The sequence below is a fragment of the Neomonachus schauinslandi genome, chromosome 4, assembly GCF_002201575.2.
Source record: "Neomonachus schauinslandi chromosome 4, ASM220157v2, whole genome shotgun sequence".
NCBI classification, from domain to species: domain Eukaryota; kingdom Metazoa; phylum Chordata; class Mammalia; order Carnivora; family Phocidae; genus Neomonachus; species Neomonachus schauinslandi.
The window spans coordinates 51,844,060-51,859,936 of record NC_058406.1 but is presented as its reverse complement, the minus strand read 5'-3'; the positions used below and the strand labels follow the sequence as shown (position 1 = coordinate 51,859,936).

Genomic DNA, 15,877 nt, shown 5'->3' with positions numbered 1-15,877 from the left:
ATATTATTTAACGTAATCCCTAATCATTTGAGATAGGCCTTAATATCCCTCCTTCATAGGTAAGGGAACTAAGGCAAAAAGGAGCTTGTTTACAGTCATAGAAGCAGTAAATGGCAAATATACTTTTTCAGAGTAGGATCACATCTCAGGAGGAGGTTATGTTCTCAGGTTGGTGCAAGAGACCAAAATCACTGGTGATCGCTTGAAAAAAGTAACTTTTGCACAGCCCATCTATCAATACATCCATTAAAGCTACAGTTGCTTTGGTTGACAACCAGAAGTGCAGTTGACTTGTATTCTAAACTATGCTGAGTGAAAAATACACAGCCCTAAATAATAAAAGCATGCTCAGTGATAAGGCAGATGTTCAAATGATCGAGTCCATGGGACTACACATTGATCAAGGCAAGAGCAGATACCTATTCTTGGAATACACTCTCACTGAGTGACTGGTGGACAGAATCCAGGATTGAAGTGGCCATTTTTCACTCTTGTTAAAGTCAAACAGCTAAACTTGTATAGGTTAAGCACACTATAAAAAGTAGCCAAATAAGGGAAGTGAACTGAAGGTTTCTCTAACTTGAAATCCCATATTTGCATCGTGCTTCATTTGGGCTGACACCATAAATATTTATAAATCAGCTAAGTGAAGCTTCTCCCACCCATCCAAATTTTAACAAAAACATGTACACAAATGTAAAAGAGCATTAAAATCTGCACCTCCCTGTGGCCACGTCTTCCCCCTGCCCCCCACACAAGGTGTACTGTATAGAAGGAAAAGATAATAGCACTTGGTAACGAGTGGCAGGTGTCAGAGCCTGATGGAACAAATACCAAGTAAGACCCACACAGGCAGTCATTCTCTCCCTGCCACCCCCACCCCCAAGATCTGAAGCCCAGTGCTGGCCCATTGTCATTGTCATCAAAGACCGAGGTGACTGCCCTCTCCTCAAAGAAACCACCTTTGTTTACTTTTTTGCAACTGATGAGACTACATGGGAGAGATGTCAAGTCTCACTATGCAGACAAGAGTAGGTGTATGCCTGACAGATGGTCTGTTAAGGAGAACACTGAAAAGTTCTGTTCCAAATGAGTATTTACTTGTTTAGATGTGACAGAGCCACACAGATACCATGCCCTGCAAAGCAATCACTATTTGGCTGGCGGCAGGCCCCTGCTTTCCATGGAGACACAGGTCATGATATTGAAATTCCGACACAGTACTGCTTCCCAATTCTTGCTCCCAATGAACTTGTGTTAGAAGAATTCTCCTGAATGTCAATCATTTGATATATAATGAGCACCAGTGAAAAGCATAAAGTTAAGCAAGAAAAAAATCCGTCTCCTGTAAATTTTAAGGCATCATTATGGGTCCCAGCCAAAATATGGGCTTTCTTGGTTACCAGGGGAAAACACCTATTTGTATAATGAAGGGATTAAAACAGCACGTGTGACTTGCCTTTCTACCCAACATTTCACTGCCATTTGTAGCTTAAATACTGAAACCTCAAAGGTCTGAAATAGAAAGCACCCAAATTATATTTACAATGATACTGACATTTAATAGCATTCTTGGAAAATCAATTTGCAAAATGCCTTTTTAGTTTTCAAGAGACAATATAAGGACAAAGTGACAATAACCACAAACTCCTATATCATTCTAAAAAGTTAGACCGAAATAAAAGAAGTAATAACATTGTGGTCTCAATACTGTTTTTTTCTTCATTAAACATGCTCCTCTGCTTAGGAAAATGCTCTCTTGTTAATAATTGTCAGGCTCTTGGTGGGATTTCCTCAACTGGTTAAGAGTGGTATTTCTACAAACTGTCCTAACTGAATCTAACATCTTTTTCTTCTTCATAAGAAGAGGGCTAAGAGCTTTTCATCGACTCAAATGCATGATAACCTTGTGAGGTAGGTATTATCCCCATTTTATGGATGACAGGAGGATGCTCAGGGAATCCAAAATGACACAGCTAGAGAAAATATTCAGACTCCAGGTTGCCTCCCATCAAAGGTCATGCTTTTGCCACTAATCCTTGGTTGTCTACTGGACTTCCAAATTTTCAAAATATTCTTGATGTGTTTTGAAAAGGACTAAGAAATTAAAGTATTACCTGGATGAATGGATTGTGTGACTGATGGTTACTACATAGCCAGCTCCTCCAACATCTAAGTAAGGGCCAGTCAAAGAAATCAAACCTGGATTAGCTACCGCATGGAGATACCTAATGGAGACAAGAGAAAGTCGCCTTATTTTAGGGTATGAAAAACTACTCTGTAAATGTCAAAGAGAAGTGAACGTGTAACTCTACAAAGTATTTATTATAAATTGTGCCTATGTTACATTAGTGTTCAAAAGGATTCCTATCTTTTATCTCTGACTGTAGCAACACAAGAGGTCAAGAAAATCTGAACTTCTTCTGTAAGAGACACTCAACTCAGTATACATTTGAGCTTTTCATAAGATCTATGGTATAGATGTTTTAGACCTAATATAAAAAGAAATCAATAAATAATGTAGAAACAAATGCAATTTGGTCCATGAAACTGCCCCCTGGATTGGTACGGACAGTACAAATGATAGCCAACTCATATGTGACTCAGTTACTAAGCAGCACAAGATCAGAAATCCTGTTTTTATGCCCAAGTTGCCCCCTTCCCCCCATGATACACCCTGACTAGCTTTTGTTTTTGAAAATCTGAGTAAAAATGAAGCCCAGAGGTAAAAAGAAAAAAAAAAAGGATTTATATTTGTTTATTTCTCATAGGTCATAGATGGGCTGTAATTTGATGCCATCATCATGTGCAGGGATGTTAAATATCCCCACTATGGGCATACTGCATGCAAGGCAGGACTCAAGCAAAAATGCTAGGAATTGAAATGGCCAAGTATAAAACATTTCAGTCTCAAAATTTCAATGAAGAGATAAAAACACTGTCAACAGAGGAAACCCACAAAGCTGTTGTTAATACTGCATTCAAAAAAAAGACTCAAAAATATGTCTTCACTGCCATGAAAGTATCTTCTTTACTGTGACTGCCTGAAGTTGCTTTATTGTATGTACTTATCATGTCTCTCCAGGATTTGGGGGAACCTTTGATAATGGAAGCCCCTAAAACTCACCATTGTCTCCTCGTGGGATCAAATGCTTTGTCCATGAGGGAACCAGGATAAATTCTAAGGACGCCATTGGGTGTTGCTATGTAACGGCGGACAATGTACGTGTTCAGGCTACTCATTTCCATTTGTGTCATCCATTCATCTGTGACGTGGCTGGTGGCCATTACTTCATTCCTGACAGAGAACTGGGAAACAAAGGAAGACATAGCAGGGATCCTTTAAGACTCACATGAAAAGAGAGTGGGCCGTTGGCAGGGCTTCCCAACGCTCCCTTGCAGAGAAGCCAAGCCCAATTACTTCTTAAAAATCTTTCCACAGCAGATGGATACAGCCAAACTTGGTGAAAACAAAAGCTTACTGAAACATAGTCAGTGGATGTGTGATTTACTCAATTGTTCATCCTAGAGAGGCTTTCTGCATTTAAGAGGAAAGATCCTATAGTGAAGCATTACACACACATATACACACGTGCGTGCACACACACACACACACACACCCCAGCTAAATCTCTGTTCCTTAAACTTCATCATCATGTTTATCTCAAAAGACCAGAGGGGCACTTTACTTCTTTCCCTTGGGAAAAACGGGGCTGGGAAAGTTCCACTGATCTCTGAATCACACCCCCCCACCTAGAAAACCCCTAGTGCATCTAAGGCCTGACAGAGATTCTTCATCTGGCCCAAAGGGCTCCTTAATCCGCCAGAAGGGTCATCACCAACCAGCCTCCTGGGGGCCACACACGGCCTTTCTGGCTCTCCAGCTGAGCAGCACAGACCCAGAGCTGGGCTTCCTACTTCGCAGGTTGCCTGCCAGGCCCCCTCCCCGGCCTGTACCCCAGAAGCAGGGCCCCGGGCCAGCACTCACTTTGAGCCCCGGGTTAGCAATGAGGCGGGTGTTGTCACTGAGGTAGGCTGTGTAGTGCTCCACCATGCGCTTTGTCTCTGGCTGGCTGAGGTGTTCGTAGGGGGAGGAAAAGCTACCAGCAGACAGCATGACAGTTGGACTTTCTGAAAGACAAGCAAACAAAGCAGGCCTGAGAACGCTGAGACTTCATGTCAGGCCCAAACAAAAGCATCACGGAGGCTCTGCCAATCTGCTAGCCATGGTGGCTTAAAGTCTTCCGTGAGGAAAGCGAAGAACTCAACACTAGAAGGAGCGAAGAAGGAAACAGCCCTCATCCTCTCCCTTCAGGCAGTTTGCAGTCGTGAGTGAACCAGAAGAGACACGTGTACAAATAAATACAAGTGCCTAAAATGGCAAATGCTCAAAATATCTTAGATCTACGGATGACATCTTACACTTCTTAGGATTAAGGAGGCAGCATAGGACATGGAGCCTGATGGGGTTGAATCTGGGCTCCACCATTTCCTGGCCATGTGATGTTGGGTAAAGTTGTAATATATGTGATGCTTTTGTCATCTGTGGAGTTGGAAATTATGGCACCAAACTTATAGTTATGGTGAGAAGTACATTAGTTGGTTTATGCAAAGCAAATGAGTCAATAAGTGTAAAGCATGTAGGATGGTGTTGGCACATGACAAATGCCTTGTGAGTGTTAACTACTATTATTCATATTGGTACTGATATTTCAAAAGAAGGAAAAATGGAATAGTGGAGTCAATGCAAAAAAAAAACCAAAAAACAAAAAACTATTCTTACAGACAGGGATAGCCAAACTTGGCATAAACGAAAATTTTGCTGGTCCTACCTAAGAGGAAAACCCAGTTCTCTATTTAAGACAGAAATCCTCACAATGAATTACATTATGAAACAAAAACACTACATCTCTGTCTGTGAAATTTTCCACTGTTCAATTTTATAGTTTTAGAAACTTTCAGAAAGCACTGTCCACAGTCCTCTGTCTCATCTCATTTAAATCTGTCGGTCATTTTTCATTCCTTTTGTTAGTTCTCACTCACAGTGCCTTATTTCCTTGTGGCCTGGCTATCTCTGACTGTGCAGGACACTGTACTTCAAAACAAATTTGTAGAATGAGTCGAGTCCTAACAGGAGCGGGGGAGTCCTTCCTCTAGAAAGGACTGTTATTTGCTTCTGCTAGGCACCAGACCCCAGGATGAGGCAGGGTGGTAAGGCGGAGACAGCTCTCAACAAAACAACGGGATACTGGCCCAAGTGCTGCACTGTGGGACTTCCATACTCAACTAGTCCACGACTAGTTACTGTGTGAGGTTCCTTAGACCGCTCAGGTGACAGGAATCCCAAGTCAAGGGCTTCTTCAGTTTCAATTCATACTCACTCTGGAGATGTAGTTCTTCAGGACCTCTGCTAAAACATGTATATGTAGTGGGTGAGAGGGAGGGTTTTCATGTGTTAGCCTCCACATTTGGGGGGTCTTGGATTTGATTTCTGCCTCTCCCCCTAGCCCTAAGAAGCTACTCCCTAAAGCACAGTTTAATTTCCCAGTTGTTTCTTCTGGATTGGTAAATAGGTGCATTGCAAACGTGGCTTTAAATATTGGCTTTCTTCTCTGATTTCTTATATTCTCCTAGACTTTGGTCTAGTTCCTAGCTATCATGTTAGTTCTTTGAAACTTTTCAGAAAGTTGTTTTTTTTTTTTTAAGGTTTTATTTATTTATTTGACAGAGAAAGACACAGCGAGAGAGGGAACACAAGCAGGGGTAGCGGGAGAGGGAGAAGCAGGCCCGATCCCAGGATCCCCGGGATCATGACCTGAGCCGAAGGCAGACGCATAAAGACTGAGCCACCCAGGTGCCCCCAGAAAGTTTTTTTTTTACTCTCAAGTTTCCATCCATTTTTAATTGTCCTCAGTAGGATAGATCAGAATTATGTAGTTTGTCATTATCAGAAGAAAGTGCTTCCAGTGATGCTATGTCTGATTTAATTCTCATGATACCACATGGGACAGACGGGGAGATTAGTATTATAGTCCTATCAAGGAGAAGAAAACCAGAAGCTTAAAAAGGTTCGGTTGCCTAGCAGCATGCCATGGATTCATGTGCATATGCTCATGGGGCCTTCTGGGCACAGATGCACTAGAGAGAGAGCACTGTCCCTCTCAGAGAGCTTAGGAACCAGTTGGAGACTAGAAATTTTTAAAAAGAGGAAAACAACAGAATAAGAACGATATAATAATGCAATAAATGTCAAAAGGCAATCCATAATACTTCAGGGACAAAGGAGTAGGGCCAGAGATTAAGGGGAGAGACACTTTGGGAGTGGGCCTTTCTTGTAGTGACAGAGACTGGGCATTTGAGCAGAGGCTGCTGCAGTGACTTGGGTTGAGGGAGAGAAAAAAACCAAGACACAGGACCCAAAGCTTTGTGTCTAGGAGGTAGACACATAAAGCTACACACATACATGTATACTTAACCACACTGGATGATGTACACTTAAAAAAATTCCTCTTTGTGTACCAAGACAGACAATGTCCCTCCTTCAGCCCTCCTGATGGGGCTCTGACACAGATTCAACACCTTACCTCAAAATCCCCATCATCGATGAAATTAGACGGAAACCACTTTTTTTGCCATTGTCTCCCTTCTTTTTCATTCCTTTTCCATTATAGTTTGAGTATCCTGCTTCATTTTCATTACCAACTAAACTGTCCTTGATGACCCCTTCACGCTGTCCTGAGGAGGTTCTACCGCCAAGGTGAAGTTGGGTGGTATAGTGGGAAGAATGCCCAGTGAAAGTCAAACCCTGGCCTATGGTCTGTCTGTGTGATCTAGAATTCATCCATTAGTTCTGCATCAAGTCTTTGAGTTGATAAACTCTACGTTTTGTGAGCATCTCTGTGAGGCAGTACTGCCCATCTAGAATATGATGCAATCCTCAAGTGTAATATAAAATTTTCCAGGAGCCACATTCAGTAAAAAGAGGTTAAACTAATTTTCCTAGTGTATTTTATGAAATCCAATATATCAAAAACATTACTTTACATAAAAATTAAGTGTTTTACATTTAAAGTAAATCTCAGCTTGGACTAGCCACACTTTAGGTGCTCGACAGCCATGTGGCTAGCGGCTACCATTATTGAGCAGTGTAGCTGAAGGGATTGTGCAAAGGAAATTTAAAAAAATCTAAGCTTGAGCTTTTTTCTCATCTGGCAATATTACTGCACTTCCCGGTCTCAAATTTCAAAACAGTGACCTCATTTTTATCAGCAGTTGTATTGAGCTTGTTCCCACAGCATTTAAGAGAATCATGCCCATGTTGGCTATTCGGTGAGCATTTCTTAAAAATACGAATTAAAGGGCATACATGCTCTTTTGTATAAAAGCAAAAGACAAAACCTCAAAACCTAAATGAAAACAAACAATTGGAAAAGCCAACCTTTTTTGACCGACCTCTTTGGCCTTCCTCAAGTTGTCTACGCTGTTGGAACATGCCGTAGAAGAGACGACTCAGTCTGGCCAGCTCTCCTGACCTCATAACCAGGCAGAAACTCTACAGGATGGAATTTAAAAGATGGAACCCGAACACAAGGGCTCTTGTGTGGAATCTAGACACTGGGGACTTCCATCCTTGATACTCTTCCTGCCTGTGCCCCTTTCTACTCAGTTTGCCCGTTGCCTAATGAGTCTTAGTGTTTTTGAACCCAAAGAATTTTCAACAGTGAAAAAGAGAATGCCTCTTTTATAGTACTATGAGTACCACGCAAATGCCCAGTATGTGCCTGGTACATGGTGGCATGCAATAAAAGAGGTGGCACCTTGGCATGGGAGGAGTGTGAGTCACATTTCAGCCTTGCTACTATCCTCATCTATAATAGGTCAACTCAAATGATGAAAGCAAAATATATGGTACCTACACAGGTAAATCCCCTTTTCCTTTCTTGCAATTACTTGCCTATTTCTTAAGCTCTTTTTGAAGACAGGGACCCGTGGTAGACACAGATATGCTGCATAGGAATGCTACCCTTAGACCCCCTTTACTATTTCTCCACCTCTTAGCCTCTAGCCCTGTATCCCCTTATCTCTGTATCTCTGTGCTTGCCCCTACTGGGCCATACTGGTGATTCTCTGACGGACTGTCTCCGGGCTACTAAAACCTCTTTGCCTAGCATTAGCAGAAGGCTGAAAGATAAAAAGGAATAGGAAAGTCCAGCTCCCTCTCCTGAGTCTGGGCAACCTCTTCAGGGTTATTTACACTCCAGAGCCCCCCTATAGCATTAGGCTGAGGCTGGAACTTCACCTAAAATCTGACTCTTGCTTGCTTTCTCCTCCTTTGCTCTCCTGTTTCCCTCCCTTCTTCCCTCGTTTCTTCTTAGAGCCCATCCTGAATAAATCAACACACAAATCCTCGTCTCGTTATCTGCCCGAGAACTGGATCCAAGGCAAGGCCTCCAATCGTTTTCACGTCTGTAGACCCCAACAGGCACTGCTGCCATTCGGTATCTGGGTTTTTGTGGTCTGGTTTGGTTAATTCAAACCGATACTTACAGTGAGTTGCTACGAGTCAGCCCACAAAGGAAGCTGAAAAGAGCGAGGGCTTTACCTAGAGTGGCCAACTGTTTGAAGTGAAGGCAAGCACTAGGCTGGCCCAGGAGGTCCAGCCGGTGGTAGAGCAGCTTGCTGCTGGGGACAGTGTTGAGGTTCTTCAGTTGCTTGACAGGTATTTCCGGTTGTATCACCACAATACAGAGAATAAAGGAAGTGTCCTGTACCTGGAAAAGTCAATAAAAAATTTCTAACACTATCCTAGAGATAGTGACTTTGCCTACATTATTTTCTGCTCTCTCTCTGTCTCTGTCCCACATAGAAAAATATTTGATGAGTGAATGAAAGCCATGAAGACGGGGTGACAGAAACTATCTCTGGCAAAAGGTTACATTATCTATTTTTTGTTTTCCTTTCTGATTAAGGGAAATTACTGTATGTAACAGAAAATCATGGAGCCAATGAAGGGATTAGAAAGGAATCCCTTTGGAACAGCAACCCCACACCTCTTTTGCTTCTTTAGGCTAACAAATCCAAGCTGGAACATGGCATAAGAATATAGCACTTCCTTCTGTTTGGGTTTGAAATGCATTTTAAGATACAGAGTTGGTTTTGCAATGAGTATTCCGAGAATTGACTGTTTTGAAAGCCAATTATGAAAATACACATGCAGCTCATACAGAATCTGGTTTATTCATGTATTCCTGACTAATGCTTTCTCCTTTCCTGGATGGAGATGAACAGGATCTCAGACTCATGAAAAGTCCAAATCCTATGGCTCCCTCACAAAGGCTGCTTGACTTGTCATTTCAGACCGCAGTAGGTAAACATTCTAGAGCTTAGCCTAATTTATTAAGCTCATATGTACAAATAGGAGTACTTCCAAGTTCACTTTGCTCTTAGACGCTTAAACGAAGTTATTGGGAAGAGTGTCCACCAAAGAATAAACAAACAAACAAACAAACAAAAAACCCCGCAATCTACTTAATTCTAGCTCCTTAACTTAAAAATACAAGATAGCCAAACTTCTGTAAGTTCATTATATAAGGAGACAGGCAGGTTCTATTTAAAAGATGGTTGGTCAATAAAGGGAACGTGTGATAACCAGCTAAGTTAAAACTAAAGGACAGTGAGAACTAAAGCAGCCCAAAGGATTTACTTCATGATCAAGGAGAAATTTTTAAGTAGGCAGGTTAGAGTTAAGTGTAATTTAGGGTTTATGAAGATGGTTGCAGGATCTTTTTCAACACAGGAGAAATTTGCATCTCTGTGGGATTGCTTTCAAGTACTGCTGCCAAGGATATTCAGTTAGATTAGCAAATTTAATTCTTTTCGCCCACCGCCTCCATTAGAAAATGATAGCATCCCATAGTGGCATTTACGATTTCCTGTCTCACATAGCCATCCTTTGTTTCCTGCATTACATGTTCCAAGGAGCCAAAAGACAAGAACTTGGCCAGAGGGACCAGAATGTAATTGTTAGAATAGGGTCTATCCTGTTAGGAGATAAATTAAAAGGTCCCCTAAGCGTCCAAAAGCAATACTTCAGAAATAGTTCCTCGCTGGAAAGGAAAACGGATTTCTTTTTCTTTTTTTTTTTTAAGATTTTATTTATTTATTTGACAAAGAGAGAGATAGCGAGAGCAGGGACACAAGCAGGGGGAGTGGGAGAAGGAGAAGCAGGCTTCCCGCGGAGCAGGGAGCCTGATGCGGGGCTCGATCCCAGGACCCTGGGATCATGACCTGAGCCGAAGGCAGAGGCTTAACGAATGAGCCACCCAGGTGCCCCAGAAAACGGATTTACAATACAGGTCTTTTTTATCATGTTCTTAGCTGAAAAAAATAGTCTTTGCATTAAGGAACCAAAATATATCTATATAAGGGCTCTCCATGATTGGGGAGTGGTTTTTTTTTTTTTTTTCCACTGATTGCCCTTGGGATTCATGTTTTGAGGTGAGCCATGCCTGCGTCACACAGGAACACAGTAATACTTTCTGAAGGCAATCCTTTCTTCTGGCTCAGCATGCAGCCTCCTCACATGCTCAAAGATGGACTTGGGTTGCACAGTGACAGAGTAGTAATCTCTTAGCGCTGCTAACATAATCTCTCACATTCTATTTAAATTAATTCAGTGAAATAATCCATCAGTATCGGCTCTATCTATGGATGCTAAGCAGTTTAAATAATCATTCGCAACACAAGCTAAATCTATTTGAATTACATTTAGTAGAAGAATCCATTTTATTCCTGAAGACAAGAGGAGTATCTGCTCCCCTGCCCCCAAAAGTAACAAAAAAGAACTTAAAATTATTTGTTCATATTGCTAGGTAACCAGGCCAGCCTTTTTACGTCTATCTCATTATTTATTACCTCTTTAATTTTTCAGTTAATAGTGATGTTCTTGACAACTTTGGAACTCTGAGAAAGCTAACTACATGATCATATCCATTTGGCTACAGAGAATGGCCAAAATTCATCGATACCACTGAAGAAAATCTTAAGAAGATAACACTTCTTTCCAAAATGTTAACAGTGGGTTTATTCACTGTGCAAAAAAGGTCTTAAAAATGCTCATATCTCCTTCTTTCTCTTTATTTTCTTAAGGATTTTATTTTTAAGTAATCTCCACACATGGGACTCGAACTCACAACCCTGAGATCAAGATTGCATGCTCCACCAACTGAGCCAGCCAGGTGCCCCATCCTTCTTTCTCTTTTAAAGCCAAAAAAATATTAAGGGAGATATCTTCTTGGGATGCAAATGAGTTGCTTTCAATCAGGACATACTAGAGATAAACAACCTCCAATTTCAAATATAAAAGTATTTTTCAATGAAGTATTCTGGGGTGTGGTTTACCCTTTCTGATCTGAAAATTAAGCAATTCATCCTTATGTTAAAATGTATAAAAATAAGGGTAGATGGTGCAATCATTCTTAAAAAAAATTCTGAAAATGAGCTGAGTTTCAAAATAGACTTTGACCATTCTCAAATCTGCGATACCAAACAATAAAATATCAGTAGAATTAGGCTTGTAAATTGTGCATTTCTCAAAAGATTTCATTTATTATTTTGTTTGCTTTTGTTTCCCTTGTAGAAATCAATGTTGCCATAACGATGCTTTAAGAATGGAACCAGAAGAAGAAAAAAAGAACGGAACAAGAAGGTCGGAGGAGAGTCCTATCTAAAGGCATGTTGGCTACTTCCAAATTCCTGTCATCCCAATTCCTATCATTCCAGACACAGACACTGGATCAAGTTGTCTGTCTGCATCCACCACTGGACTGGATGCTCTCTGAGGGCAGAGAAAGTATCCTTCCTCTTTATCCTTCTTAGCTCACTGGAAATGTTCAGTAAGTCATTCTTAAAGGGATGAATATGTAGATCCATTTGGAGACCGTGGGTTAAACACGAGATATGGCCAAGTAAGGGAATCTCTAATATGACTGCATTTTAAGTTGCGTGATTAAAAGTTGATGATAAAAAAATCAAAGTCCACTCTGCTTTTGGTCAATTACAGTATGAAGGGCCCCATAATAGCATTTCTTTTCGGCTGGGAAGAGGGAGTAAAGGGCAGCAACATGAATAACGTGGGCAGTGTGTGCTCAAACCTCTGACTCCTTGGTCAGAGGCTATCTGAATGAGGCTCGTCAAAGGACACTGAAGGAAGTGGGGGCCACAGGTGGTCACTTAACTGTCCATCTGCTGGTGGTGAATATGAATAATTCAGCTTTGCCTTGGAGAATGTCAGTAGAGGGCATTTATGCTTTCGTATTTCCTTTTCAACCCCTAACTTTCACAATCTGTGTTTAAAATGATAAACAAAACAAAACAACAACAATAACAAAAAAACACCTCACTGGATATAATCTAAAGGTATATTGATAGGAGGACTGTTCAAACAAGTTTGGTCCATCAACACGGTGCAACACTACACAGCCATTAAACATGCATGCACATGCCCAGCTAGAGATACCTGTGTATGAATAAAGAATGTTCTGGAAACTGATAAAAGTGGTGGCTTCTGGGGAATGGCAGGTCAAGGGTAGGAGAGAGGGAAGGGCCAAGTTTACTTTTTCCTTTGTATCCTTTTATACAGTTTAACTTATTCCACATGAACAATGATTGGTTTTACAAACAAAAAAGGAAAAAAAAATTATAGGACATCTGTGGAATCTCTTCTTTTTCCCATTGCTTTAAAATTAATTAGCAACATTATCAGACTTAAGTTCCCGGGAATTCCTGCATAAATGGCAGTGCACTCTCCAGCTCCTCAGGCAAAGCGTCCTGCAACTCACCATCTTCCAGGCATAGCTCACATTATAGGCCTCCTTTCCGGTGGCTCTCAGCTTGTTTATATGCCAAGACAGGGATGAATTCACAGGGACTGCGATGATCTGACTGCCCAGAGGGAGGCTGCGTTGGCAACAGAATGAAATACTTCAGGCAAAAGATAGAATTAAGCACTTAATTAAAGGCAGGGAAGAAGCTGTGAGTCAATGACCACCTCCTGATTTTGAAAAGCAATAAAGCTCATCACTTTTGAAAGAGATAATGTGAAATTTTCAATTTCGTAAAAGCATGATGTCAGCTCAGCACTAAAATATTCCTTGCTCTCTACGCCTGCCCCCCTCCAAATTCTAATTCTTTCCAGAGACAAACTTGTCTCGAATCACTGTCATTAATTTACAACCAATGAGCACAAAGACCCATTCTCTATAGGTTACCATCTGCCAAAATAATGTATCATGGTTAGAAAAAATCCAATCTGTTTTTTATTTCAAAAGAAAACGTTGTATATGATTGTGCTGTCAACTTGGAATGGACACTATTTTGCCAAACTATTTTTCTGGCATGCTGGAAAGCTGGTCCTCAGCTTAACCTTTTATTTTGCCAACATTTTTCAATTTAGTACAACTGGAGTTTTTCTTAAATGGGGTAACATATATCTGATTTTACAATTAATGGAAACGTGAACATAGAATCTGATTTACAAAACATTTTCCCTAAATAATAGTTTTAAGAGAACTTACCTGTTGTTACACAAAGTAAATAAAATTTTATTTTAGTTACTATTCTTATGAAAAATTTACTGAGTATACTTTTAATAACATTAATTTATATATTTGTTTTATACCCTATAATAAACACTCATATTTGAACTCAAGAGGTCCTATTTTTCAGAAAAAAAAACAAAAAACAAAAAACCCAAATACTACAACTTTCACCTTTCCCTTACCTTAGGATATTTTGCCGAACCAACTCAAATTTGGGGATATTTTCATAATGAATGATGTCAGTATGAAGTGGGGGTTCTGATAGTAAATATGGCCTGGTAAGAGATGGGTGCATAAGTGTATACCCTGAAATAAGAAAACAAAAATACATGCTATGGGAAACACGCTGTAGGAAGTACGGATTCTAATATAAGTGCCTATCATACATTTGAAATGTGGGATACTCTGGGATGACTGCCCAATATGCAACATCTCAGTACGCAGGTCACCAGTCCAAGAAAAACTGAATTTGTTTTATGCGTTCTTGCATAACTCTTGAAGTACAGAAAGATGCCTTAAATTACAGAACAACTGTCTAATCAAGAATATCTTGGAGGCACTGGTCATTGGGGTTTTTTCTATAAAAATGTTCTAATCTATTACATAAACTTTAATGCCAGTGAATTTAAAGATAATGATAAAGAAAAATAAAATCCAAAGGATCACTTTCTATATGTCATTCAATCCTCAAGTCTAATTTCTTGATGTTTAAGTAACTGTTACCTACTCCTTAGCACAACACAGAAACAAATGAGGTTTTGTTTTGTTTGTTTTTTTTAAGAGAGAGAGAATCATAAGCATGAGCTCCATGCCAGCATGGAGCTCAATCTCATGACCCTGAGATCATGACTTGAGCCAAAATCAAGAATCGGATGCTTAACCGACTGAGCCACCCAGGTGCCCCTAGAAACAAATGCATCATTTTTAGATTCATTTATGGTTTCCATTACAAATGAGCAGTTCTAGTCTCACTATTTTTCTATAAATAATGTAATTTTCTTACTTTGTTAGTATCAGAATATCTACAGATTATTTTCTTCAGGTTACAAAAAAGTCATTCTTTGCCATGATTAATTTTTAGCAGATTACCTTTGTCATCTATGAGAAAAGTATAGGAAGCCAAAGAATCTTGGTAATACGTCACGTCTTCAAGGATGTAAGCCAAGTTCACGTCCACACCTACAATTCCCAGGAGTAGGTTTCCAAAATAACAGGGTTTACTTACAGTCATTATCAAACCTATGGGTTAAAAACAAAACAATCCAAAGGATAGCAGAGAAGGCACTGAACAAAGACTGGAGCTATCCTCTAGTGAATCACGAAGGCTACGATCTGCTATCTAAATTCTGCTTGGAAGAGGTGACCTGTGTGATCTAGGAGCCAACCACTGCCTCTGCAGACAGCATAAGTGAACAAGACTGTGGGGCATGGAAAGTCTTCTGTGGGGTTCAGATACCACAGTTAATTTTGGAGGCAATTTATACATTTTCCACTATTTCTTCACCTAAACGGCAGGACAGTCCAGATCAGAGCAAAACAGCAGCATTTACTACATGATTCTGTTTTCTCAACTGGGGAAGAGTCAACGGAATGTGAAAGACCACTGGACAAGGACTCTGAGAATTTGGGTTCTAGCCTAGCTGTGCCCCTTTATGTATTGTACATAAGACATGGATATAACTTCTCTGAGCCTCGGTTTCCACATCTGTTTAAAGAACACAGTGGTAACTGCTTTACTGATTTTTAGGGGTAAACCAAAAGAGATTATTTCATTAATATAACCTATCAAAAGACAAAAAGATGAAGCGAAAAAACCTGGAAAGGTACAGAATCTAATAAGATCTGACCAATTACAACTCCAAGCAGCTCAAGGAGACACTAAGTTTCCAAAGGAATCTATTTCTAGTCACGGGGGTTCTGAGGTCCTTAACTTCTACCTAAAGGGCTAGCCAGTAGATGCTTTGGACCAGTTTCTGTTGCATATACTTAAAAAAAAAAAAAAGCTTTAAAAATATAAATGGCATTCTCAGCTCATAGGCCATACAAAAACAATGGGATAATCAGGACAGGGAAAAGCAAAAGCAAAGAAAATGTACAAGAGGAGAGAGCGTGAGTAGTGGGCTGAGTGCGTGGCCCTGAGCATCAGGACAGTAGGGCTCTCCTCCTGGCTCTCCTACTGAGTTAAGTGGCACCACCTCTCTGAACTGGGTCTCTTCGTGTGTCAGAGACAGAACGATCTCTAGCACCTGGAGCAGTGCCACAATCCTATGGTTCTAAAT

At 40.5% G+C, this 15,877-nt stretch overlaps 1 protein-coding gene across 1 annotated transcript in view; it reads right to left on the bottom strand.

Moving 5' to 3' along the window:
- CACHD1 (cache domain containing 1) overlaps window positions 1–15,877 on the bottom strand; it is a 204,421-nt gene that overhangs the window by 23,900 nt on the left and 164,644 nt on the right. The window contains exons 10-16 of the mRNA XM_021679998.2: window positions 14,688–14,837; window positions 13,781–13,904; window positions 12,840–12,957; window positions 8,603–8,771; window positions 3,989–4,131; window positions 3,128–3,309; window positions 2,118–2,228 (exon numbers count right to left, since the gene is read on the bottom strand). Of these exons, the coding sequence (XP_021535673.2) occupies window positions 2,118–2,228; window positions 3,128–3,309; window positions 3,989–4,131; window positions 8,603–8,771; window positions 12,840–12,957; window positions 13,781–13,904; window positions 14,688–14,837 (997 nt within the window). The remainder of the gene's footprint in view (window positions 1–2,117; window positions 2,229–3,127; window positions 3,310–3,988; window positions 4,132–8,602; window positions 8,772–12,839; window positions 12,958–13,780; window positions 13,905–14,687; window positions 14,838–15,877) is intronic.